Genomic DNA, 27,972 nt, shown 5'->3' on the forward strand with positions numbered 1-27,972 from the left:
TTAAATGTCTTTGTGTCCTGCTATAAAGGTGATGATCACATCAATAACATGATTACTTTGGGAGGTCCTCTTGTCTGGCTGATGTCAATTTGGCACCTATATGTGAGTTGAGTCAAACGGCACTTTGCAAAGTGTTAACATATGAAAATATACTAACCCTATAGACCCAAAAAAGTCTGCAGAGGACACCATCTCCACTGCATTACACTCTGCCCTGACCCACCTTGACAATAAAGACACTTACATCCATATGCTGTCTGTAGACTTTAGTTCAGTGTTTAACACAATCATCCCCTTCAAACTAACCACCAAACTCCACTCCCTTGGCCTTAACCCCTCAACAGTGATTGAAGAATCTCAGAGAAATGCAACATCTAATAATTGAGATCTTCTGAGTAAAGCAGGAAAGAAATTTATCGCATTTCTCAGGGTGGCATCTAATATCTGGCCCGGGAGAGGATCAATGGCACAGCTCACAATAAAGAACAACAATCTTGGGTTGGACTGATTGTTTTCGATTAAAGAAGCAAAATATGCAGCTCTGGAATGTTTAACCTCTATGTTAAAAGTCTTAAGTAGGGACCTTAGAAGGTCCTGGTGAGCTGGAAGTTTGGATGATTTCCACAAACACCCCAACTTGTGGCATTTTTGCTTCAGGACCCAAATATTTTCATTTATCTGGGGCATCAAGAGGCAACTAGATTTTTTGGTCTTGAAGGGAGTGAATTCATCTAAGATGGAGGAACACATGTTATTAAAACTATTCAACAGCTCACTTGCAGTAGGAGGCAAGCCCGAAAAACTAGTGGGGATGTTGAAGACAGTATTGAATTTAGCTGCAGAGGATGAATTAAAAGTTCTAGATCTAGTTTTGGGGACAGGGATACAGGTAAAACAAGGCAACACCAAGTTACAGACAGTTACAGGCATCTAGTCAGGTCAAGTCTAGTCAATTTTATTAATATATGTAGCCCAATATCACAAATTATAAATCTGCCTCAGGGAGCTTTACGGCAACACAACATCCTGTCTTTAGACCCTCACATCGGCTAAGGAACAACTCCCTAAAAAAATAAAAACCTTCAACAGGGAGAAAAAATAGGAAGAAACCTTAGGGAGAGCAACAGAGGAAGGCTCTCTCTCCCAAGATGGACAACATGCAATGGCTGTTGTGTGTACACAATTTACAGAATACAACGTTGAAAGAAGATAACAGAATTACAATGGAATTATAAAATATTTGAAGAATATGATGGGGAGGATGCCAAGCAGTGTCCAGATACCATTGGAGCAGCCCAGGACCTGAGCAACGCAACAACCATCACTATTTAGACCTGACAGGAGGACAGACTACACATGCACACAGGAGAGACTCACATCACACCATTCACATACTCGGGAGAAGAGACAAAAAAAATAAAATAAAATAAAACATGAATCACACATCTGAGTGAAAGAAGGATATAAGATTGAAACAGGATAACAACATTATATGGATATATAAGATATATAAAAAAGAACGTGATGAGGGGGATGCCAAGCAATGTCAAGGTGGCAACCACCGTCACCATGGAGACCTAGGAGGAGGACAGACTGCACATGCACACAAGGGAGACTCACATCACACCATTCACATACACAGAAGAAGAAACAGAAGATCAGAAACTGATCAAATCTAGGCAGCATTAAGGACAGAAATTCAGCGAATTCATTGATAAAACTGTGATCACATACAGGTGGTATATATATTGTCAAGCACAGACAGGGAGAATTTTCTTTAATTGTGAAAGGAAGCACTTCAAAAGTGCTAAACAGCCAACGATCAATGCTAGACCAGTGTAGCTATCTTTATAGAAAGGGACAACACCACCACCCCTGCCTGTTAGTCTGGGCTGGTTTAAAAAAAACAAAAAAAAAACCAGGTGGGCTAGCTTCGAGTAGGGGAATATGATGTAAGCCAAAATTCATGGTCACAATGAGATGTATATCATTTGAAAGAATAAGATCGTTACATAAAAAAAGATCTATTTACAAGTGATCTCACATTAAGAAGAGCTGACCACAGTTTCTTGGGTTTAGTTGACAAAGGAAAGCCAGAAATTGTGATTAAATTGGATATGGATATTAAATTGGATCTGTATTTGAAAATAGCTGCTGCTGCCTCTTTTGCAGAATTGATTTTCTCCTACCATAAATGGCCCTTATCTTGTACACTTGAGAATCATTTGAACACTGTTGAGGAGGGGTTGTGCTGGATAGTCACCATGGCCAGGTATTGTTTACGAAAGAAACAAAATTTGCTGTGAGCAAATCTGTGCCCTTTTTGTTTGGGTGTGGACCATCTCTTTTATATAGGTCTCAGATTCTAAACTAAATTGAAGTGATCAATAAAGCTGAAACTGGTGGCAGAACATGGCACCTGAAGCCATTGATTAAAACCAAAAAGCCGCCTAAAACCTTCACAACCTTTTCCCCGAGCTGGAATGGGCCCATATATTACACATTGTTTACCCAAACTTTCAACATTTAGGTCAAAGAGTTCAATATCATGTTGGAGTTTGACTGATTGTTTATACCTGGTGTCATTTGTACCCATGTGGATGAAGACCATATGGGCGGATCGGTAAAGCTCAATGATTGAAGGGATGTACTGGACTAATTCTAATATTTTCACACCAGAGAAACAATATGTAAAGCCCCTAGGGAGTCCCACAAAGTGAATAATTGAGTCTCCCACCAGCAGAAACTCCAGATCTGTGATATGGCCTCCATACATGGAAAGATTTGAGCAGGGCTCCATGAAGTTGATAACAGGTGCCAGATGGGGCACACTGGGAGCTAGAGCCAGATCAGACTGCTGGGATACTTGGGAAGGTGACTGAGCAGGGAATTGTGGATGGGGGGAGTCCATTTTGTCAGAACAACAAGACTAGGGCCTGCGGGGCAGCAATGATATCCTCGGACATTTAAGCTTGGAAGAACTGAACAGTGTGTAACTCCCGGGGCTAGCCAGGAGCTTTCTTTGCCAAGGAGATGTTCGAATAGCAGCCACGGGGACGAATGAACTATCATCATCTGGTAGATCAGATAGTGAACGAAGAAGTTTGACAGCGGAAGGACATTGTCAAACTCTGGGGGTTCAAAAAGAGGAACTGATAGTCTCTTATTTCCTTTGACTACTGATATTCAAGATGACCCAGATGGACACTTTTTACTGGGGGGAGTAAACTCTTCAATGCTGTCATCATCAAGTAGCTTGATATTCAGGCCAGCAGGCTCCAGCTCGGCCAGACGGGAGAGGAGTTTAGCTTGCCGGCTAAGTAGTTTGCTGATTAGGTAATGGATAGTAGCTCTGCCCTGAGCCCAGACAGCTCAGGAACCATCACCATAACTTCAGACACAGACTTTCAGTGGATAACTCACGACTGTGTTTCAGACACTGCCTTGGATTTCTGACAACCAGCAGCTACAGAAGAAATCGGTGACAAGGTAACACGTTGCTAAGTAGCTGTTCAGCTAAAACCACTTGAGTTTGCTCTTGATTTACTTGATCATGGGGGTATTTGTTGGATAAATTTAGAATAATAAAACCAGACAAGATCGGAGTTGAAACATAAAGGGTTGAGTCCACAAGGTTCTCACAGGACTATATCAGGGAGTCAGTGCAAAAATCGATGACCGGTTAAAATTCATAAAATAGTAAAAGCAAACCGTAAAATCAAATAAAATAATCTGATGGTCACAGGAGTTGATAAAAGTTGTCAAAAATTAAAAGGTTGAAAAGTAAGCAGTGCAACAAAGTGCCAACAATCCGCCAGCTACGCAACCAGACATGAAATAGTTCTCTTTGTACCAACCCTCCTCCTTTCTCCTTTCTCTCAGGGTCTATATGGAATGCAGCCTCCTTCTACCAGGAGTCCTCCTATCTCCACTTCCCCACCCTCCAGGCAGAGCTTGGTGCTGATATCTCCTTCTACTTCAAGACCAGCGCCCCCTCAGGAGTGTTTCTGGAGAACCTGGGCCTCAAGGACTTCATCAGACTGGAGCTCAGCTGTGAGTCCAACAACAAGCACCTTTAATGCTGTAGTAAGAGATGTGTTCTTTCTCTTGCAGAAACCACAATGAAACAGGATTCAAAAGGAAAAGTCCTTCCGCACAACAAATTGCTTTTATAAGTAGTCCCGCACCTCCGTACATCGACACCAATCCAAAAGCCATCAACAACATTATTAGCTTTTTTTTTTTTTCTTCCAAAATGGAAAGGCCTGCTGCAGCTGACAATCCCATTTCAGGAGATCGTATCTGTCAGATTTGCACAGCTTGATGTAATCCTAATGACACAGTGAACAGCCTATTATCCACCCGTCATATAAGACCTGAAAAACAGAATCATTTCTCCACCATCCATGTAATCAAGGTTGAGATACTCAGAGAAGCTAAGTGATGGATGTAAAAGTAAGTATTGCTCAGTTTTGCTCATAGATTTATTTTAAGAAAATATAAAACAGGAAATATTTGCTTAGATTCCAGGGAGCAGCAAAATTACATGCTGTCACGTGATTCAGTGGCTTTTCAAAAGAAAAACAAAATCCACCAAAATAGGATTTACTGTTACACATGGTGATAAACGTATCTGCCATTTCTGGTAAACAAAGACACACTCTGTTGTCTTTGTGCTTTCTACGTTATATAAAGCCACACAGAAACACCGGCATGTGTCAAACTCTCAGCTTTATTTCCAGGCACCCGAGAGGTAATTTATTATTAACTTTTGATAAATATAGTCCATCACAGGGCCTATATATATATATTTACTTGACTCACTGGATTATTTTGCTCCTTATTTGTTGAGCACTTTCCCTACCGCTGAGTGTTACTTTCAACAAAGTTTATATATATATATGTATATATGTGTGTGTGTGTGTGTGTGTGTGTGTGTGTGTACATTTTTTTCTTATTGAAATACTCATGAAGTCTAAACACATAAGAGTAGCTAATAAAACAATGGGATGAAATATTAAGTTTTCAACAGCCTTGGCAAAGTTATTATACCCTTATTCATGGTAAGCTATGTAAGAAATATGTCAAAATGTGACAAAAAGGGGTTTGTACCTTTTCTTAGGCTATCTGGAGCCATAATGTATAACTGCAGGTCACTGAAGCTGAGACATTGTGAATATTGACAATCTGTCAGCACAGTCCCTCATAAATCCATTCAGGTCATCAAGCTTTCCCCGCATCATTGTATCACATTGCATCGCTCCAGGGGCTGATATACTACTACGTCCAAAAAAAAAAAAAAGCATCGCGTTTAATCTGACCCTGCTGTCATCTCTCCGGCCCCGCTGCCCTCCCCAGCCCCCTCGGTGGTTACTTTCTCCTTCGACGTGGGAAACGGACCGGTGGTCTTGGCCGTGAAGTCCCATGTGCCCCTGAATGACCGACAGTGGCATTACGTGAGGGCGGAGCGCAATGTGAAGGAGGCCTCTCTGCAGGTGGACCAGCTGCCCCTGCGCTTCCTGGAGGCGCCGGCTGACGGACACCTCCGCTTACAACTCAACAGCCAGCTGTTTGTGGGTACGTCTGGCCTCACCTCACGCCTCGCCAAACCCCGGCTGAGACACAGATTTAATTAAACAAAGTGGAATGGGCGTTGATTTATTATGCCATGTTTTTATAAAACCCTGGATTCCCTTATCCTCACATCTCCAAAACGATATTTTAATGTGTCCATTTAATAATAATCTGACATGGCAGGGAGGACAAGGATATGATATTTTTATACTTCGGTAGTCTTATTTTGTTAAAATTTCATTAATTAAGGAGTGAAATAATTTAGCAGACTAAAGAAAGGAAATGGCCTTTAACTGGCCTCTGTGGATCAGAGAGGGGTTCTGTTTCACTTTGTTTTAACACTGGCAAAAATGATGTCTGTCAGTCACGTAACAGTTCCCATCATTAGGAGACTCATTATTTGTTGAATGGAATAAATCCAAATTATGTGCTGTTTTGCACTGAGCCATAATGAATTCTTGCTGCTAATCCTCGTCTGCCTCAAGGGGGATTAGGACTTCTAGCATTATAGTTACAGTTTCTATGATGCAACCTGGTATCGCAGTTCACTTGCTCACTTCTTTCAGTGACTGTGCAAACAGAGACAGCACGTTAGATGTCAAAATTTCAATTGTTGTGCAGAAATTGCAAACATCATAAGAAGGAAGGAGGCTGAATACTTTCCCCTTTAATTTGCAATGGTTGTTTTTTTTCTCAAAATGCGGCTGAAGCCAGCTGGTCGGCAAATATTAATATAGTGTTGGATTACACAGCTGCTAATTCTGGTATCTTGTAACTCTGGTATCTGGTAGTCAGCCGTTTTTTGAATTTTAACTTGTATTGTTGCCGTCCTAGCTATTCCACAGTAGCTGTATTAAGTGGAGGCTGCATGGTCTCCTGATTCCCTACATTATGATGGTCAACAAAACGCCCAACACTTGACCCTAATGAACAATATTCAGTATTTGCATACTTGGACCTAATGAGGCCTCACACAGTTGAGTGCTTCCAGAGTTGCTTTAAATGCTTACTGGAATCCAGCGACGGCTTGTCATAAATCCCTGTCAGCTTCCAAGGGACTTATGATTATATGGTGGTAATAGATGCTGTGTAGCAAAGTAACAGGCTTTAAGGGAGACTAACAGTCATCCTTCATCCCAGGGGGAACAGCCACCAGACAGAGGGGCTTCCTGGGTTGCATAAGGACCCTGACCATCAACGGTGTGAACTTTAACCTGGAGGAGAGGGCCAAGATGACCCCGGGGGTGAGCTCCGGCTGCCCCGGGTACTGCAGTGGCTCCAGCAGTCTCTGCCACAACAGAGGGAGGTGTATTGAGAAGAGCAGTGGCTACGTCTGCGACTGCTCCCAGTCCGCCTATGGAGGACCGACCTGTAAAGAAGGTGGGTGATGACGGGTGTAGCTCACAGATATCCAAATCCAAGTATTATCTAGTGACTCAGTTCAAGCAGATGGTTGCTGTTTTGCTGATAGAGTGGTAGGGATGGATGGAAATTGGTACAAAGCTTGTATATGATTGGCTGCTGGTGTACGATAATACTAAAATATTCAGCTGCAGCCACTCTTCTGTGGCACAAGATAGTGATGAAATTAAGCCTTTTTTTCGGGGGGTCCCCTATTTTCTCCCCAGTTGTATCCGGCCAATTACCCCACTCTTCCGAGCCATCCCGGTCGCTGCTCCACCCCCTCTGCTGATCCGGGGAGGGCTGCAGACTACCACATGCCTCCTCCGATACATGTGGAGTCGCCAGCCGCTTCTTTTCACCTGACAGTGAGGAAGCCAGGGGGACGTTGACTTGACTTGACTTAACATAACTTGACGTAGCACATGGGAGGATCACGCTATTCCCCCCAGTTCCTCTTCCCCTGATAGGGTTGCCAACTCCTTAAAATGGAAATAAGGAGCGGAGGACAGGGATGGGGCTTGGATGGACAGGGTGGTGCGGGCTTAACAAATATAATGTGCCTTACACCATACACACATATATACACATATATATACACACACACACACACACACACACAAACACACACATATATATATAATAAGGAATGATTCCTTATTTTAAGGAACGGTTGGCAACCCAACCCCTGAACAGGTGCCCTGACCAACCATGACATACCCGGCTTCCCACCCGCAGACATGGCCAATTGTGTCTGTAGGGATGCCCGAACAAGCCGAAGGCAACACGGGGATTCAAACTGGTGATCCTGTGTTACTAGGCAACGGAATAGACTGCTATGCCACCCGGACACCCCTAAGAAATCAAGCCTTTGTGGTCAACATTGTGTCACTTTTCTCTGGTTGTGGGGGAAAAAATTGTCATTAAAGACATTGGTTTTTAGAGTTTCTTGCTGGCTGTGTTTTTATATATTTGATGGCCACTGATGGAAAATTTTGTATTATTTTTAGGGGTTTTCCAAATAATTGAATTTAACTGACTCCCACTTGGCAGTGATGCAACAATGGCAGCACACTTTATTTTTTTTCCAGCTGGATCTGCAGTCCAGCTACCAGTCAATGCCGAATGCGCTGGTTTCCCTTTCCGCCTGGATTTATTCAGTAATGCTGTATTCCACTGTTATGGATATACATAATGCAGTTTCATATGAGAATATGATTATAGGACGCTCCTCAATTCTAATCATCTCATTTAAGGTGCTCATCACAAACACCGTCACAAAAGAACTGGACTGATTCACGTTCATAGATACCTGAGGGAAGTAGAAAGGACAACCCACAATAGAGTTGGTTATCATTTTTAGGGTTGGCGCGGCTCGGCTCGTGCTGCCTCTCAGAAAGGGAGGGTGTTAAGATTAGTGATTCAAAAAGCAGAGGTTAGATCTGATGTGAGGAGGTGATTAAAGCAAGAGCGAGAGCGTATGACAGATTGCGGCTGCACCGCCGTCTCTGGTCTGGCTGGGAGGATCGGGCTTTCACTTCACACTCATCTAGGGTTCTATTATTGTAGACGAGTACCTATCAGATCTGTTACCGGCATGAAATACAATAGACTCTCCCTTTGATCCAGTCGTTTCACCAAGGCTTGTTGAAATGGAAAGTCACTCAGTGCCGGTATTAAACTCTCTTGAAATTTCAGTGGTAAAAATGTACAGTAGTTGTTGAATATATTCAGTTGTGTGTTTGGATGATGGCAGATCTGATTTTTAAAGCTCTGCGTCTTGAAAGCACTGTGGCACCTTTCACATTTGAGTTCGATATTGACATCACTTATTTGGCAAAGCACGCTATTCATCCTTTCAAAATTATAATGCTGGTTTAAAGTTGGACCGAAATCTATAATCAGATTTAATTCCTTGAGCCGAAACACTTTGACTATAATGTAATAAAACGTTCAGCAACAACTTCTTATGTGTAATTGACTTAAAATTGTGGTGCTAATATTTTTTACCTTTATCCAAAACCGTTTGCAAATTTCTCAAGAACTGTAAGGAAGTTGTGTAGTCTTAATAAATATTCATGAGCTGATATTTGAGTGACAAGTACAAGCAAGGGCTGGCAATGAGGGTGGGTGGGGTTTCATCATTTGATGATTTGATCTGATACGCTGTATGTAAATGAGCGTGTCTGATGAGGCATGAGGATGAGTTGCTGTATGTCGCCAAGCTGTCGCTTGCAGCCAGCTTGTGGCCATTGCTAGCATAGTTTTGAGGAAGTGGATCACTAACATATTGTAACGCGCATGGATAAGTAGACACGTTGGTCCTTGACTAACGGGTCTGACCCTTTAGTCGAGCGGTTAGCGATGTCTCCTGCGGTACGGGCGATAGGGGTTCGCTTCCCGGCCTCGGCAGTTCCTGTGGTTGCGTTGTCCCCCGAATTCGCTACAATATTGACAGCAGATGCATCAATTTTCTATAAAAAAATGTATGCACTAAAAAAATATTATAAATATATATTACTCACTGCAACACTCACCAGTGCAGGAAAGATACTGAAGGCATTCACAATCGTGTTGTGTTGTGTTGTGTTGTGTTGTGTTGTGTTGTGTTGTGGGCTGCCTGGTTTGTGTTTTTGCCTCATCAGGTCCAAATGTACGGCAGTGCCAATGGGCGTGTGGGATAAATAGACACACACACACACAGTTATTCGTGCCACATCTCGCGCAATCTTGGCAAAATATGCTGTCATGTGGAAATCCATTATTGGATGCTAAGTCTGACTAGGGGCAGCATGGGGGCGCAGTGGTTAGCACGGTCACCTCACAGCAAGAAGGTCCTGGGTTCGAGCCCCAGGATAGTCCAACCTTGGGGGTCGTCCCAGGTTGTCCTGTGTGGAGTTTGCATGTTCTCCCCGTGTCTGCGTGGGTTTCTTCCGGGTGCTCCGGTTCCCTCCCACAGTCCAAAGACATGTAAGTCAGGTGAATCGGCCGTACTAAATTGTCCCTAAGTGTGAATATGTGTGTGTGTGCGCCCTGTGATGGCCTGGCGGCTTGTCCAGGATGTCTGCCCGGCCTGCTGCCCAGTGACTGCTGGGATAGGGTCCAGCATCCCGTGACCCTGAGAGCAGGATAAGTGGTTTGGATAATGGATGGATGGAAGTCTGAAAAGTTTTTCCTGCCGGTGGAAACTATCTAACTTAAAAAAAAAAACTAAAAAAAACAACAACCACACACATACAACTCATGCAATACAGTTCATGCAATGTCGATTAGTAACCTATTCTCTGCACTTTCGAATATATTTTTCCATCTTACATTTTTTAATCAAAAATCAAATCATACCCTCTTGCATGTATTCCCAATTAAAACATTTCATACCAAAGACCATAACATACCCAGATCCCATTTTTTAGATACCTTCAAATCCGTAGCTTTGCCAAGAAAGTGTTTCCCTCATTTCCGTATCTGCCACCCAGGAGCCAATTAGATGTTATTCTAGAGATGGATACCTTTGGGAAGAGACGGGTCTCTATAATTTACACACTGATACAGGGATTAAAACAGATATCCTGGGACAAAACAAAAACTGCATGGGAGAGAGATTTAGGTGTAGAGCTTTCTGAAGAGGTATGGCGGGACAGCTTAACTCGTATACATACGTCCTCATTGTGTATACGACATGGGTTAATTCAGTTTAAGGTGCTTCACCGTCTTCACTACTCGGGGGACAAGCTTGCCAGAATCTTTCCCACCACAGACCCTGGCTGTCCGAGGTGCAGCCATAGTCCAGCCTCGGTGGGACACATGTCTTGGGCATACCCCTCCCTCAACAGTTATTGGGGACAGATATTTAATGTATTCTCACATATCTGTAAACAGACCATAAACCCTGATTTTCACAAGGCCATCTTTGGCATACCACCCCCTAACTGTAAGGTCACAACTTTGCATTACTAGCTCGCAGACTTACTCTATTTAACTGGAAGTGGAATAAAGCTCCATTTTTGCAGTGGTTGAGGGAGGTGCTGTCCTTTCTACCTTTAGAAAAGCTCCGATATAAAATATGTAAAACCCGCAAAAACTTTACTTTGACCTGGAGTCCTTTCATAGACTTTATTGAAGGTTTTCCCTTTTATTGAATGTACTTGTTATTTACCTGGTTGTAACGAGATATATGTGTACAACTTTATATTGTCTTCAAAAATATGGTTATTATGTGGAATTGGAATAAGAAATCCCTGCATAGTCCTTTTTTTTCTTTTTTTGAGCCTTGGGGGGGGGATTCCTACACGTTTCTTTTTTTGTTGTTGTCGTTGTTGTTGTTCGTGTGTCTTGTATACCTGTTCCAAAAAAACTTGAAAATTGGAAAATAAAGTTTTCAAAAAGGAAAAAAAAACATTTTGGGCTATCCAACTCATGGTTGAAAAGGCGCATGTTCATTATATCGTGACAGGAAAGTCAGCAACCGCTGCAATCAGTTTCTCCTCCATATCGGCGATGGGGAACTAAAATGCTAATATAGCAACTAAAGTCTAATAAAATGTTTCACAGCGAAAGAATATGAGGAACAAATCTGCCCTCTGAGTGGCTGTCACTCATGTCTATCACTGCTCATTTGCATAAAGTTGAACATTGCTCAACTTCTTTCTTGTTGCCAAGTTGCAGAGATTTTGTCGCTGGGCGAGTCGCTGCGCTATGTAGCTCAGTGTGGCCCAGAGACCATGGAAAATGAATTACTTCCAGCCACAGTAACTCTTGTTGTCGCTGTCGGTGTGAACGCAGCATAAGCCCTGCTAATGAGCCGCGTCAAGGGCTCAGTGGGGGCACTCATGAGCCCCCTGTTGAGCCACCGAATGAAAAATGGGACACCGGACGGCCTCGCGGTCCATGCTGACACGCACAAATGAAAAGACCGCAGGTGAACCACTTTGGACAGGACCTGAGCATCAGAAAAAAATGAGACTTACTGAACTAGAGGAAGCACCAGGGGCGTTTCCAGGATTTGAGGACATTCGGGGCTTAGCCCGGACTTCTGTAGGGGGGTCCGGGGGGGATCCTCCCTGGAAATTTTTCTGATGAACAAACTCTATTTTGATGCTTTCTTATGCACTCTGGCACCTTATTTACATTCAAAGTACATGTTTTAATTATTGAAAAATTTAATTGTGTACCTCAAAAACTGTTGTTTACTCTCCAGATTAATTATGAATTGTGATGTTAAAAATAGTAGTAGTTGTTGGTAATTAGTAGTAGTATTGAGTAGAAGCCGAATACTTCACAACTGCTATTATTAAATATTTACTGACATGCTACAGTACCAGACTAGAGAAAAAAATTAAATGTATTTATGTTAACATTAGTTTATTATATTATATTAAACTTTCTTTCACACACACACACACACACACACAGACACACACAAACACGGAGTTAGTTTAGAGACCTGCATTTATTCTGACAGGCTGTTATGTTACGAAGACTATCGGACATTCACACACATTATGTTTTTTGTCGGGCTTCACATAGGCTTTAATTTATAATTATATTCAGGGCTACACTTTTAAATACCTGGGGTCAACTGTCCAAAGTAATGGGGAGTGCAGGAGAGAGGTGAAGAAGAGAGTGCAGGCAGGGTGGAGTGGATGGAGAAGAGTGTCGGGAGTGATTTGCAACAGAAGGGTACCAGCAAGAGTTAAAGGGAGGGTTTACAAGATGGTTGTGAGACCAGCTTGGAGACAGTGGCACTGACGAAAAGCCAGGAGGAGGAGCTGGAGGTGGCAGAGTTGAAGATGCTAAGATTTTCACTGGGGTTGACGAAGGAGGACAGGAGTAAGAATGATTATATTAGAGGGACAGCTCAGGTTGGACGGTTTGGAGACAAAACATGAGAGGCAAGATTGAGATGGTTTGGACATGTGTGGAGGAGAGATGCTGGGTACATTGGGAGAAGGATGCTGAATATGGAGCTGCCAGGGTAGAGGAGAAGAGGAAGGCCAAAGAGGAGGTTTATGGATGTGGTGAGAGAGGACATGGAGGTGGCTGGTGTGACAGAGGAAGATGCAGAAGACAGGAAGAGATGGAAACGGATGATCCACTGTGGCGCCCCCTAACGGGAGCAGCCAAACATAGTAGAAGTAGATTTCAGGGCTACACTCAAAACGTTCGGGGCTTAAACCCCGGCAAGATGACCTGACAACGCCAATGAGAAGCACTTTTAAAAAGAGAAAAAAGAAAAAACTGAATCTACCTTTTTGTACTTTTTTTCAGTAGACAGAGGTAGTACAAAATGCATGACGTTTAAAGCCTTAAAGCTGCAGCTGGTAACTTTGGAGAAAAGAATGAGAGAGAGAGATTTCGAGAGATTTCGAACACAAATACCAACACCCCCTTCCCTCCTGCTCCTTCTCCAGCCCCTCTCTTCCTCAGCTAGCCCTTCCCCCCAAACAAAACTCAGGCTCGTTCATGTGGGTTCATTTCTACCGGCGGTGGTAACAGAGAAATAACAACCTAACACTACAGAAAACAGAAAGGAGCTCCAGTAGTTTTTCTGCTTGAATCTGGAGTTGTTGGCAACGGAGGAACTGGAAATGTACTAGGAGTTGATTTCAACGCTGCCTGAGCTTCGTTGCCGGCCATTGTTATGGATTTCTCATGAACGCTCAGGAAACTCAGACAGCAACATGACTGAAAAGAAGCAAGGACAGGCCCGCAACCTATCAGGGCGGAGAGGCCATAGACAGGCTCTGAGATCCCGATTTATTCTCAGACCACTTATATTACTGATAGCTGAAAGGGTATTATGGCAATTTTACCAAATAAAACAGAAAAAAAGTTACCAACTGTAACTTAGAAAATATAACTATCTCAATTTTGGATCGACTTCAACTTAAGCATAATGAAAAAAAATGACACTGAACACTGACAGGCAATAACGAGGGCACCCTCTACCAGGGGTGCCTGTTTTGTTTGAAGGTTTGTGCAAAACCAAAACGTAGGGGTTGGGGAAATCGGGTTTTCTGGGAGAAATTGTAAAATAGTAGTGTGACAGGAGTGGGTAGAAGCCGGGGAAAATATGGGGAATCGGCAGGTGTTTTCATACCTACTTTCATCAACAAAACATTTCTTTTCACAAATGTCTTATTTCCTATTCTGGTAGATGTCTCTTGAAAAGTTAGTAGCGCATCTGGGTAGTGTGGCGGTCTATTCTGCTGCCTACCAATACGGGGATTGGCAGTTCGAATCCCCGTGTTACCGCTGGCTTGGTCGGGCGTCCCTACAGACATAATTGGCCGTGTCTGTGGGTGGGTGGCCAGATGTGGGTATGTGTCCTGGTCGCTGCACTAGCGCCTCCTGTCTCCTATGGTCAGTCAGGCAGCCTGTTCGGGGGGGGGGGAACTGGGGGGGGGGGATAGCATGATCTTCCCACGCGCTGGGTCCCCCTTGCGAAACTCCTCACTGTCAGGTGAGAAGAAGCGGCTGGTGACTCCACATGTATCGGAGGAGGCATGTGGTAGTCTGCAGCTGAACCCGGATCGGCAGAGGGGATGGAGCAGCGACCGGGTCGGCTCAGAAGAGTGGATAATTGACCAAGTACAGTTGGGAAAAAAAAGAGGAGGGGGGGGGCACAAAATAAATAAATAAAAGTGAGTAGCTAGTAGCACTGCCAGTATCTACCATTGTAAACGTGAGCTTGCATGGGGGCTTGCTCACTCCAAGCCGGGACAATCTTGACATGTCCAAGATAACTGGGATCGGTCATTATGGGGCCCAATATGATGCACAGGGGAGCTTTTTTTTTTTTTTTGGTCCAGTAAAAAAGTGAGGGTGCAAAAGCATATGTTTGCTCCCCCCGATTTATAAGTAGGAGAGCAGCTGCTTCACTTGCTCCATTGCTCAGGTGCCTATGCCCTCTACTCAGATCTCGTTTTCTGTGTGTGTGTGTGTGTGTGTGAGCAGAGGTGTCTGTGTCCTTTGACAGAGAGTCCTCAGTGACCTACACCTTCCAGGAGCCATTCTCCGTCATGCAGAACAGAAGCTCCCAGGCCTCCACTGTGTCCAGAGAGAGGAGCAGGGCCAGAGAGAGCATCGCTTTCAGCTTCCTCACCCTCCAGAGCCCCGCCATGCTGCTAACTGTCAGCACCTTCAGCCAGCAGTACATCGCTGTCATCCTGGCTAGCAACGGTACGGACACTTAGATTTAGCATTTGTCAGTGAAAAGAAAAGAAAAAACACCAGGCTTCATATGCAGTGTGCTCCATAAACATCTGGACAGCAAGGCAACGCGTGCCATATTAAGTCCTCGGTGGTTCAGCCCACCTCCCTTATGTGAAATCACATAATGTCTGCGGGGTTAAAGTGCAGGCTGCCAGGTTTGATTTGAGAGGTGTTTCAGATCCACTGGGTGAACATTTGTAGAAAGTCAACCTCCTTTTTTTTCCCCAACTGAGTGCCTCAGTGACTAACACTACAAGCCAGTGCCAGGTCCCAGGTGTGAATACCTGTCTGTGTGTCTGTGTTTCTATGGGTGTGTGCATGTGAATCTCTCCATACACTTACAATAAGCCCCCATATATTTTCTCCAGGTTGCCAGGCGGATAAATGTTGCTAAAGCACAGAGCTCGTGTTGCATACAGTCAACTGTAACGCTCTACAATTTGCAGCTCCTTGCTGGCAGGTCTCCCTGCAAGCACTTTCAAACCTCTGCAAATGATCCAGAACGCGGCAGCACGTCTGGTCTTCAACCAACCCAAAACAGCACATCACGCCACTGTTCATATCCCTCCACTGGCTCCCAGTTGCTGCCCGCATCAAATCCTTTTTTTTCTCCTTTTTCTTTTTTTTTTTGGGCTGCAGACTACTACATGCCTCCTCCGATACATGTGGAGTCACCAGCCGCTTCTTTTCATCTGACAGTGAGGAGTTTTGCCAGGGGGGCGTAGCACATGGGAGAATCTCACTATTTCCCCCAGTTCCCCCTCCCCCCCGAACAGTTGTCCCGAGTCACCAGAGGAGGCGCTAGCGCAATGACCAGGACACATACCCACATCTGGCTTCCCACCCACAGACACGGCCAATTGTCTGTAGGGACATCCAACCAAGCTGGAGGTAACAAGGGTATTCGAACTGGCGAACCCCGTGTTGGTAGGCAACAGAATAAGACTGCCATGCTACCTGGACCCCCCCCATTCAGGTCTACACTCAGTCCCGCTCACTACACTCTGCCAATGAAAGGCGCCTGGCACTTCTGCCACAACAGGGCCCTAAGTTCCTAGAAGTCACTAGCCAGACTCTTCTCTTCTGTAGTTCCCCAGTGGTGGAACGGGTTACCAAACTCCATTCAATATTCGATCCGCTGAGTCCCTTTCCATCTTTAAGATGAGGCTAAAGACCCAGCTCTTTCACAAACGCCTCCACACCTGATGGTATTAATAATAATAAAAAATCACTTCTATGCCTTTGTACACTGTCTGTTGACAACTATGCCCTATCAGACTTGAACCTGGCTTTTGGCACTTACTTGTGTTGTCGCCTCCTGACTAGATCCTTGCTTGTGTTGTATTAACTCTCAGATGTACGTCGCTTTGGATAAACGCGTCTTCTAAATGAAATTATAACATGACAATTCGTGAGCTTTTCTTCTGTCTTTATTATACTGGAGGGTTATTGTATTTGTATGCTGTACATCTTCTTAAACCTAACTGTATGCTGTCAAATACAAATGGGTGCCAGAATATAAGACCTCTTTACATCTCCATTCTAGCAATGGATTGGTACTGCGAGGATTCAGAGTTACAGCATTCGCAATCACGCCCCGCTAAAGCGAGACGAGGCAAACCGTCATTGTCACATGAGACAACGTTCTGTTTAAATAAAACGTATTCCCTCAAAACAGGTCCAGTACTAATCCACTCACACACAGTTTCCCCTTATTCCAGTTTATTTTCAGACAGCCACTGGAACAAAAAAAAACAAAAAACAAAAAAAAAAATTAAGTAAAGGATGTGTCTGTCAACGGGTACCAGGCGTACAGTGATGCACCTAAGCCGATTCAGTCAGTCTGTCACAAGAAAGCCTTGCAAGTTCTGGATCACTCACCTCAGACCTTTAATCTGGCAGCCATTGGGCTGTATCCAATTGCCTGAGCATTATGTTGAATGATTCCCCAATGTTCCTCTAAGTCAGTGGAGTTCTGTGCTCTTTTGTGTTTAGCCAGAACGCTCGGATGAGTCCGGTCCTGGTAAATACTGAATTATCGGTGGGACACTTCATCCACGGTAATCTTCATCCGTGAGAGAAGCACTCTTCAGGACTCACTGAAATACAACACAAAGCCTGTCACCAGTAGAGCTGGAATTGTAATATTGATCCATTTCCACTTGATAATGCAAAGCTTTCTGCCTCTCTGATCCGGTGGCGTGTGCGTGCATGTGCGTGTGTGTGTGTGTGTGTGTGTGTGTGTGTGTGCGCTCGCGTGTGTGTGGGAGGAATGCCGAGTGCATATTGACATATCCAGTAGGGGAGTAAAGAGCTGTGGGATAAATATTTATATATCTCAAAAGGCATTCGTCAGAGTTTAGAGAGAGAATCCCATTTATAAATGATCGCCAAATTTTTTCCAATACGTGTGTGCCTGTATTATTATGCTTGTTCTCAGCCACTGAAAAGGGTCAATATGTGCACTCTCAGTGATGGCCTGCTATGTGAGGCACACATATCTGAACTCCGTGGTGAGGAAAAATGCCGTTTTCATGTTACAGTAATGGATTCATGAGTGTCAATTTTACATCAGTCAGAGTGTTTGAAAGTCTTTTAAGAGAAATTGCAGTTGAATTGCAGTGAACCGCACGTCCTGACCATACCAAACAGATGCTAAACACACTGTAAGAGGAGTTTTCAAGAGAGCCTAATTATGGGCCTCTTACTGAAAGGATTTTCATGCTGTTTTTTTTCTTTTCTTTTCGCTTTGTGTTGTCCAGGGAGTCTGAAGATCTGGTATCACCTTCAGGTGAATAGGAATCCAGATGTTTTCACCCCCACCCTCGGTAGTTTGGCTAATGGACTCCTCCATCGAATCAGAATCCACCGAGAGGGCAAAGACGTCTACGTGCAGGTAACACCTTTGACATGCAGACTGAATGCTAGATGGACCGACCGGGATTTCACGCCTACCTAAAACGACCATGGGCGGTCAAAATGACTGCCGGTTTTTAAACTCTATATTCTGTCAAGATAAATACCCAGTTGAGATATTAATGCATTGCATATGTCTGTTAGGAAACGACTGACACCAAAATTAAAATTTTAACAACTATAATACTATTTTTAAACAATTTAAACCAGAGAGACATGGTCGAACTTGAATAGCAAAACTGAAAAAGTGAAAATATTACCTGAAAAACAAAACGGGAAAACACATACTGCTAATCTAACAAATGTAACAAGGCCTATAAAACTTGAAATGTAAAAAAAGAACTGAAAATAATCATTGACACAGTTCCAAACTACAACCAGAACTTAAAAACTACTGGAACTACCATGGGCCATCAAAATCACCGCCCACGGTTTTTCAACTCTATATTCTGTCAAGATAAATACCGTTAAGAAACGACTGACACCAAAATTAACATTTTAACAACTTTAATACTATTTTTCAAACAAATTAAAATGCCCGTAAATCCTGCAACGCCTTGGTAGCAGTCATGGTGCGTCTGAAACGGCATCTGTAACCAGACATGTTGGCAATAATCAAAAATCAAATTCAGACTATTACTCTGCACTGGAGAACACTAGTGTGTTTCTAGGACAGAGCAATGAACTTCACGAAGGAAATGACACGACCACCACACACACACGATGACGCGCAAATTACGGTTGGTCATGATCGTTTTAGGTAGACCTTGCAATTTTTTGTGCAATTGATCTAAAACCCGTTTTAATGCAAATATATGCAATTTATAAACATTCAGGGAGCGGCAGGTCTGTATCTTTTTGTTTTTCCACAAAGTTATTAAACTTTGAAAGTCCAAAACCGTCAAAATGACTGCCTTGGTCGTTCTATTAAAGGCATAACTTCTTAAACCTAACTGAGTTTGTGCATAGTGAGCCTACAGTGACTTTTGTGGTAATGTTTGGTTTTCCATTCTATATCAAGTTCAGCAGTGCATGTGAGGCTATGTATTAGAGCAGAAGTAAAAAGAAATGAAGCACTTAAAGACAAGTCTTGGGCAGATACTATTTATGTGAAGCCGTCAAGAACATAATATTCGATCTGCTTTCTATTGATATGCACCACTTTCTTGGTTTGGATAACCGGCTTATTATTTGATTACTTTCCACTCAACCAGATCGACCAGGACATCCACAGAAAATACACCCTGTCATCTGATGCAGAGCTGATCTTAATCAGATCCTTGACATTGGGCAAAGTCACTGGTAAGTCCTCTCAAAATGTAAAATACCTGAAGTCTTTTCTTAGCAAACAACTTGGGTCAACGATAGCTCTTGATGATGCTCTGACAGTATCTTCCCTAGAGACAGATATACAGCATATATATTCAAATCTGTCACCTACTGAAGAGGCTTCAAAGTTTCATCAAAATTTCATCAAATTTCATCAAAAGATTAAAGACTTGGATCATAATACACAGATTGTTCCTTTTATCCTCTCCGCCGCTGTTGCCAAAGAGAAATCATTTTGGTGGTGAAAGAAAGGAGATTGAAATTTGAATTAAATCCATGATTCACTGTGCAAGGTTTTTGACAAAAAGAAAGATCAAAGTGCCAGAGGAATACACCCTTGCAAGGAAGCAGGTTGTCACTTTCCTGTTGACTGTAAGTTAGTATGTTTTTGAAATTATTTGCGTAACATTAAAAAAAAATCTCATTGAATGATTAAGTTAGCAAAAACTGAAGTTTTATAGAATGATTATCTTTCTATGTATGTAGTACGTATGTATGTATGAATTTAAATTTATATGTACAATAATAATAGATTTATATTATATCATAATATTATCAATATCATTTATTTTATTATATAAATTCAATTAGTATTATTATTATTAGTTTTTCTGTCTGTCTATATATATTTTGATGAATTCAATCGCTCGATCTGTAGGAAGGGATGCATTCCACGAGGAAGTGATGCAAGCAGGTTCTGAAGGTTTCATTGGCTGCCTGTCGTCAGTCCAAGTGAATCATGTGGCTCCTCTGAAAGCGGCACTGCTTAATCGGGGAAGCTCACTGGTCAGCATCCGAGGTCCTCTGGTTCAGTCAAACTGCGGCGTGCTTGCGGACTCCACCACTTCGCACACTCTGCTGGGTAATGCTCAAATTTGCTTTGCTCATAGCTTCTTGGGTGGAATCAGCCAATAAAATCTGCTCATTTGTCTTTTCTCCGTTCCTGTTTTAATTGCTTTTTTTCCACACACAGCAGTGTACTTGCAGAGCTCTGAGTTTATTCATCATATTCAACGCCTCACCTTGAACCTTAGGCATCATTATTACATTTCAAGCATAAATCAAAAACATGTTGAAACAAGAATAAACCAACACCTTCCAGTGTAATATAATTTATGTTTATCGTCATTCTTGCACTTATACGAAATGGTTTATCTTGCACAGTGAACACCCCAGCAAAAAACAACATCCACTGGCTGCACGGCTCATTCACTCATTACTGAGAGTTAATGAATTTGCCTGTTTCTCCCTTTCATTTCTGTAGATCAAGCTGCAAAGTCAAACAAAGATAAGGAGCGGCACGGTGATGATACCCGGAATGATTCGGCTGTAATAGGAGGTCTGTTTTCCTCTCTCCTTTGAGCTAATTTGCTGTTCTGTTGATAGTTTAAAATGAGCCTCCACCATCTGTTATTTGTCTTTGTCTTCATCAGTCTCCACCTTAATTGTCTTTGTCCCAGTCACTTATCATCTCAGTCTCCATTTTAATTCACGCTCATTTACACAGTTATTGCGATTTGTGCAAACAGAGTTTTTTTTTTAAAATCATGGACGTGAAATTAAGTAGATCACATATGAAACGTATTTTCGTTTCTTTTGAAACAATGTGTTTTTCTCTCTAAAATGAGATGAAAGGTGGTCATGCTGAGTTTTGGCACTCGAGGCTTGTTCTCATACCGGTGTTTCAGCCTCCACCACGGGGATCCGGGATCTACTCATGTCATTGTGCTGGCTCTTCCTCAGGTGTAGTCACAGCAGTGGTCTTCATTACGCTGTGTGTACTGGCAGCGATAAGCCGCTTCCTCTACCAGCAGCGGCAGGCCCAGAGGAGCACCGGCATCAAGGAGAAGGAGCACAGACACGACCTGGAGACAGCCTACCGGGCCGAGCTACACCTCCACAACCCAGTCAGAGACAATATGAAGGAGTACTACATATGACGGATGGACAGCGGCATGTCTCCTCCTGGACCTAAGCTGGATACCTCTCTGATTTAAGGACTGTCAGACGGACGTGTCGGAGCAGCATTCCTCGGCACTACAAATCTCAGTGCCCATTGTCCTGGACCTTTTCCAGGGACTCTATACGTAAGACTGGGAAATGGCCTGCTATCTAAATACTCCCGGACCATGGCAAGTGAACAGCAACTAGCTAAATCTTTACGGGTGTGGGTGTATTTCATGTTAGTGAAACTGTTCAAATAAAGCCGGGGTGATATTTTTTTCCTTTTTTTTTTTTTTTTTTTTGGCAAAATATGTTGTTACCCATGCAGAAGATTTAGAGGCCGGATGAGAAACCAAGTGCGTTGAGAGTAAGCACTCGCAGCCCTGAAAACGCACAACGGCATTCAGTTGGAAACGCTCAAGATGCTGAAAATTTCCACATTCCAGTGGAATGTGCTAATCGACACATGCAAGACAGGAAATGTAGGCCAGGCCTGTAAGATATGCCAGTCTTTTTTACACCGTGGTGGGGCTGAGATGTGAAAACGAAGAAGAAAAAGGGGCCAATACTGCCTACTGTAAGAGTGCCTAATTTGCCTTCAAGTTTTTATTTCGACGCGTTAAAATGCTTTTTTTGTTTTGCAGTGATTGGTAAAGTGGCAATCACATCTGTCTAAAAAAACGGCAGCTTGTTACACAATTCTGTGGTTTACAGTACGAAATCGCAAACTGCAGAAGTTCAGTCACATTTGCAGGGTAACTCCCGGAAATCTATTTTTCCTTTACACCGCATCGGTTTAAGTAGCAGTCATCGATATCGCTCACGTTTGCCTACCAGGACCCAGAGTATGTGAGTTTGCCCAGTTTGTAATTACCAGGTCAAGCTGTGTGTACAGTTTGTCGAGCAGGGTATCAAACAAAAGCCATCTCCCTCACAAAATAATGGAACCTAATTTTTTGCTTGGGGATGTATTTATTTGATTTGGAGGGTTGGCTTTTATTAACGGCATAAAACCTTTTTTCACGGACGTCTTACCCTACTTTGAAAAGTTGCACAGGTGACTCTAAGTAACACAAAACGACACTTCTACAGAAGGAATAGACACATTCTGAGAGGGCAGTACGGTATGTGACCGGCATGGCCAAAAGATAGGGGTGGGGTGGGGGTGGGGGTGGGGGGTGTTCAAAGCCTGTGCACGTGCTTGTATGAAAGTATGTTTCAAGATGTAATAGTCTGCAGATCTCTAATATAAAAGAAACAAATACATACCTCTCAGATTGTTTTGTTTCTTTTGCAATGTATAATATGTGGTTATTTTTTCCTTCTTCTTAATGATTTGTATAGCTGCAGTTTCAAGGGTATATCATATAGATGTATACTTTAGTAATAAAAGTGAAGATATTCTTAGTCATGTGTTCATATGGCCTTGTTTGTGTTTCTCTGGTGTGTGTGTGTGTGTGTGTGTTTTCCTCGACTGCAATACACAAAAATAAGAAACACGAAAACATGAAAAAGGAAAGAAACAAGGGAAAGCAAAAAAAAAAGGGGGAGAAGGGAGAAAATAAAAATTTTCATCATAGGTTTTACTCTTCTATAAGTAGCACCTCTTCTCTAAGTTGTTTGAACTCCAATCTTTTTTTTGGGGGGGGGGGTGAATGAGCATCAAGCAATCATTGAAAGCCCTCCTGGCTTAGAATGCATTGCTTTGCCTCATTTACCAAACATCGACCATGTTTTCCTTTACTTTTACTTGCATGGGGAAGGTTGGCTCTGCACTTTTGCACTTCTCACAAACAACCTGCTTTCATTCAGGCAGTTATTCCCACTCTGAAGCCTTCCAGTGAAACCGAGTCTAGCGAGCCCGACTTTTTTTCTGGAGCTCATCACAGCATCTTAGGAGTCGGCAGCAAACACCTTGACAGCAACCGCTGACAGATGGGTGAGCATTGCCCACAGAATTCCTCTGACTGGTGAGCTGGAGACACAAACTGTTATTTTCATTATGGCCACGCCTCTATATTTGGAGATCATTTTTTTGGTGCTAAATGGTCACATTGGGAATACGTAAGATGCTCTCCCCTTGGTTACCTTTTCAAAGGCATCTTATTGTTTCCAGATGGGGCCTTGTTCACTGTGCATTGTGTACATGCAAATTGAAATCCGCAAGCCCAAGGCATCTCACTATGGACTGCAAATCATCGTGTTTACCTCAGTATACTTTCTACCCGGAGGAATTTCATATTATTTGGTAAACAAATTCTTTGGCAGCAGTCCCATCAGTGTAGCCTACATGTGTAGCCTACATGGTACTCTCAACCATAATACACATGCTTGGCGTTGCCACAAAATCCCTTTGAACTGCTGTTACAGGCCTTGTTCTAAGGGGGCGGGGGCTAGGTTGGGTTAAGCCCACCCAAATGCAGGGGTAGCCCAACCTATAAAGTCATTATGAGGGGGTATTCATATATATATATAAACCTAATGTATACAGCCTGATATATATACAAATAGAGATGACACTTGTTTTAGATAGGCTCTTTTTTCTTTTTTTTTGCTACTTTTATTAATCCCCACGGGGCAATTCTTTCTCTGCATTTAACCCATCCTAGCTGTGTAGCTAGGAGCAGTGGGCAGCCACCGTGCAGCACCCGGGGACCAACTCCAGTTCTTCTTGCCATTGCCTTGGTCAGGGGCACAGACAACAGTATATTAACCCTAACATGCATGACTTTTTGATGGTGGGAGGAAACCGGAGCACCCAGAGAAAACCCACCGCAGACATGGGGGAAACATGCAAACACTACACAGAGGATGACCTGGGATGACCCCCAAGGTTGGACAACCCCGGGATTCGAACCCAGGATCTTCTTGCTGTGATGTGACAATGCTAACCACTGTGCCACCATGCCGCCCAGTCTATCCACTCATTATCTATTCACCCATTCCCATTCTCAAATGCTCTGTTGAGTTTTCCTTGAGGGGGATGATTAAGGTCAACAGTAATGTAATATCAAGTTAATATTCAGAGGCTATAGCACTAATGATCAATAAGACTTTCATACATTGTGAGACAAAGTCAAATGAGAGACCTAGTATCTATGAAAGGTACAATGTTTCCTTCAAGGTAAGGACCCCTCCTCCCCCCAAAATATCTCATAGTGCACCCACTATCAGCATGGATTAAATTCAGACCGGAGCTTCTACCAAGCAACGCCTAGTTTTTGTTCAGGTCACAAACCTCTGACCTTTAGGTTACCATAGTTTTAACATTTGCCATTCGCTGGGAAGGTGGTTGTTTTGTGTTTGCTGACTTCATTCAGTGTGGATTAGCACTTAACCCATTCACATTTCAGACATTTTATATTGCATAAAGATTACTGCAAATGCATACTTTTCTTCTGGAGGAAGAAATGTACCATGAGACTTCATTTACGAGAGCGCGGCTGTAACAATGATTATGGAAACCTGTGATTAATGACTGAGGAAACCTCTGCTGAACAGGTTGGGGTGACGATCTAGCTTTGGTGTTACTGGTTTAATTGAGAGGCTTTTTTTTTTTTTTTTTTTGCAGCGGTTCCTTAAAATTATTTCAGTAACTCTGACAGTAATGTGATTATGGAGCTCAGGCACAACTTGTGCTATTCATGCCTGCACCAACAACCAGGCCAAGTTAAACCTGTGGTTCAAACAAGAGTGTTTTGAATAGAGACCTAAAACTAAGAATGATTGTTCCTGTCAAATACGAAATTAAAGTGCTGCCTTGGGATACAAGAACCACTTTATTGTATTTATCGATATAAATATTTCTGTGCAAATAGTCAGGTTGACAATGTCAAACAGTTTGTGGCGCTGAGTGCTGGATAATGACAGAATAAATATGCTGCTTGTACATTATCCGAGGCCATTTCCTCAAGCTCGTCGTCCCATCCTTCAATAAAAGATGGAACAGTTATGATCATGTCACTGTGTGTAAGCTTTGTCAGGTTGTGCTCCCGCATCATTAGCACGAATTTATTTGACAGAGCTAGCAACAACACACTGCTCCCATGAAACACGCACGGTATCACAGGTTCTAGGAATACCATGGATACATGACATTCGCTGTTGATGATGACATCATTATCTTTATTGCTATTATTTATTCCTAACAAACATGTCCCAGGTAAAATGTGCAGCTTTCCATGATCAAGCTGAGTAACACCAGCAACAAATTAGCTCCTTCCCCTGTTTCAGCTAATATGTGGCATATATCAGCTCATACTGGACCATTAAGGACAACACCATTTATCACACTGTTCAGCCCTGCCTACATCATTAGAAGGCACATAGATTAGGTCGGTAACCTGGCAATAAAGACTGTAGAAAATATGGGGTGCCAAACATGACAAAAATATCAATGTTTTCAGGTGCAAATTTTCCATTATTTGAGCTAAAGATCAGCAACTGACTCACATTTAAGCCGAAACTTGTTAAATTTCCCAGATTTGTTACTTTTATGAATTTACTTGAGGAATAATACTGAAATTTTAATTATTTCAAAGCAAAATTGAATATTTAATAAATGGCTTAACAATTTCTCAACATTTATTAAATGTATAGAAATGTTACATTTAATGAATGTTAGATTTTTTTTCTACACTTAATAAATGTTGAATTTTTTCATATATTTAACAAATGTGTGGAAAGTGTTTCCATGATTAATACATGCTTAATTTTTTCCAACATTTAACAAATGCGTGAAATATTTTTCCATATTTAATATATGTTTGATTCTTTTCCGACGTTTAACAAATGTGTGAAATTTTTCCACATTTATTTTTCATATTGAGCAAAAAACAGATACAAAGACCCCTGTGCTGAGATTTACTAAAACAAAACATATTAGGAGTAAAAAGCCATCCAACTAATTTGCTAACAGCCATACTGACACTCCGTACAATAAATACACTCTATCTATTCAACCAGCACAATTTTGATATGCAAATTAGCTGCTTATCTCTCGGTTCTGATTGGCTGCATCAACTCTAAAGGCTTTAGTAGTCATAATTCACTCTAGCAGCTTCAGAGACTTGCACTGACTTTCTTCTTTCAACATTTCACACTTTTTTACTTCTCTTTTGTAACTATATGCTCCTTCTGCTCCTTCAATCCCTCCTACTATTACTCCTACACGTCTACTTTTTAAACTACTCCTTCTACAACTCCTCCAACATCTACAACTCTTCCTTATCCATCTACTACTCCTCTAACTACGCTTACTTCTTCTACCACTCCTACTCCTCCTTCTACTCCTACTATTGCTCCTACCTGTACTCCTTCTACCACTCCTCCTCCTCCTCAAAGTATTCCAACTCCTTTCAACACTCCCAGTACACCTCTACATCTCCTTCAACTCTTAATATTACTCCTACTACTACTCACTATTCTATTAATACTACTCCTCCAGCTACTTCTCCTCATTCTACCACTCTAATCTTCCAACTTCTACTGCAACTCCTCTTCCAACTACTCCCATTTCTTCTAAAACGTCTCCTACTCCTACTACTCCTCCAAATCCTTCTCCTACTAATGTAACTCCTGCTTTCACTCCTACTTCTACTGCTATTGCTACCCCTTCCCCTCCTCCAGTTACTCTTCATCATTCTAACACTCTAAATACTCCTACTATTACTACTGGTCCTTCTACTCCTCAAGACAATTTTATTTGTATAGCCCATCATCACAAATTAAAAATTTGCCTCAGGGGGCTTTACAGTAACACAACATCCTGTCCTTAGACCCTCACATTGGATAAGGAACAACTTCATAATAATAAAAAAAACAACCTTTAATAGGGAGAAAAAAAATAGGAAGAAACCTCAGAGAGCAACAAAGGAGGGAGCTCTCTCCCAAGACGGACAGGTGTGCAATGGATGTTGTGTGCACAGAATAGAACAAAATTTACAGAATACAAAAGTGAAAGAAGATAACCAAATTATAATGGACCTATAAACTACATGAAGCATATGATGAGGAGGATGCCAGTCAGCATCCAGATGCCACTGGAACAGCCTAGGACCTGAGCCATGCAACCATGATCAACATGTAACCTTGCAGGAGGGCAGACTATACATGTACACAGGGGAGACTCACATTATACCATTTACATACATGGGAGAAGAGACAAGAAAAGACATTAGTCATACATCGGAGAGAGAGAAAGATACAACATTGAAACAGGATGACAAAAGTGTGGATTTATCAGATATATAGTAAAGAATGTGAAGAGGAGGATGACAAGCAGCATCAAGGTGGCGACTATTGTCACCATAGTGACCTGGCAGGAGGACAAACTACACATACACAAAGGGGAAGCTCACATCACATCATTCACATCAAAGGAGAAGAGACATTATCCACACAGGAGAGAAAAAAGGATAAAGACACCATTCAGAGAGAGAGAGAGAGAGAGAAAGAGAGACAGGTGAGAGAAAAGAGTTGCAATAATCAATACTCTTTAATGTCAGCAGAACAGTGCTTGGTAAATTCATTGAGACAGAAACCAACCTGCTGTGCAGTACAGGTCATAAAATATTCAATTTAAAGGCAACTAAT

At 42.4% G+C, this 27,972-nt stretch overlaps 1 protein-coding gene across 1 annotated transcript in view; it reads left to right on the plus strand.

Annotated features, from left to right (window-relative positions):
* cntnap5a (contactin associated protein family member 5a) overlaps positions 1 to 21,374 on the plus strand; it is a 94,767-nt gene extending 73,393 nt beyond the window's left edge. The window contains exons 15-23 of the mRNA XM_056288836.1: positions 3,883 to 4,053; positions 5,359 to 5,577; positions 6,715 to 6,954; positions 14,932 to 15,156; positions 17,952 to 18,085; positions 19,320 to 19,407; positions 20,093 to 20,296; positions 20,699 to 20,773; positions 21,178 to 21,374. Coding sequence (XP_056144811.1) covers positions 3,883 to 4,053; positions 5,359 to 5,577; positions 6,715 to 6,954; positions 14,932 to 15,156; positions 17,952 to 18,085; positions 19,320 to 19,407; positions 20,093 to 20,296; positions 20,699 to 20,773; positions 21,178 to 21,374 — 1,553 coding nt within the window. The remainder of the gene's footprint in view (positions 1 to 3,882; positions 4,054 to 5,358; positions 5,578 to 6,714; positions 6,955 to 14,931; positions 15,157 to 17,951; positions 18,086 to 19,319; positions 19,408 to 20,092; positions 20,297 to 20,698; positions 20,774 to 21,177) is intronic.
* Positions 21,375 to 27,972: the final 6,598 nt, after the last annotated feature.

This window comes from Lampris incognitus, chromosome 11 (genome assembly GCF_029633865.1).
Source record: "Lampris incognitus isolate fLamInc1 chromosome 11, fLamInc1.hap2, whole genome shotgun sequence".
Taxonomy (NCBI): Eukaryota; Metazoa; Chordata; class Actinopteri; order Lampriformes; family Lampridae; genus Lampris; species Lampris incognitus.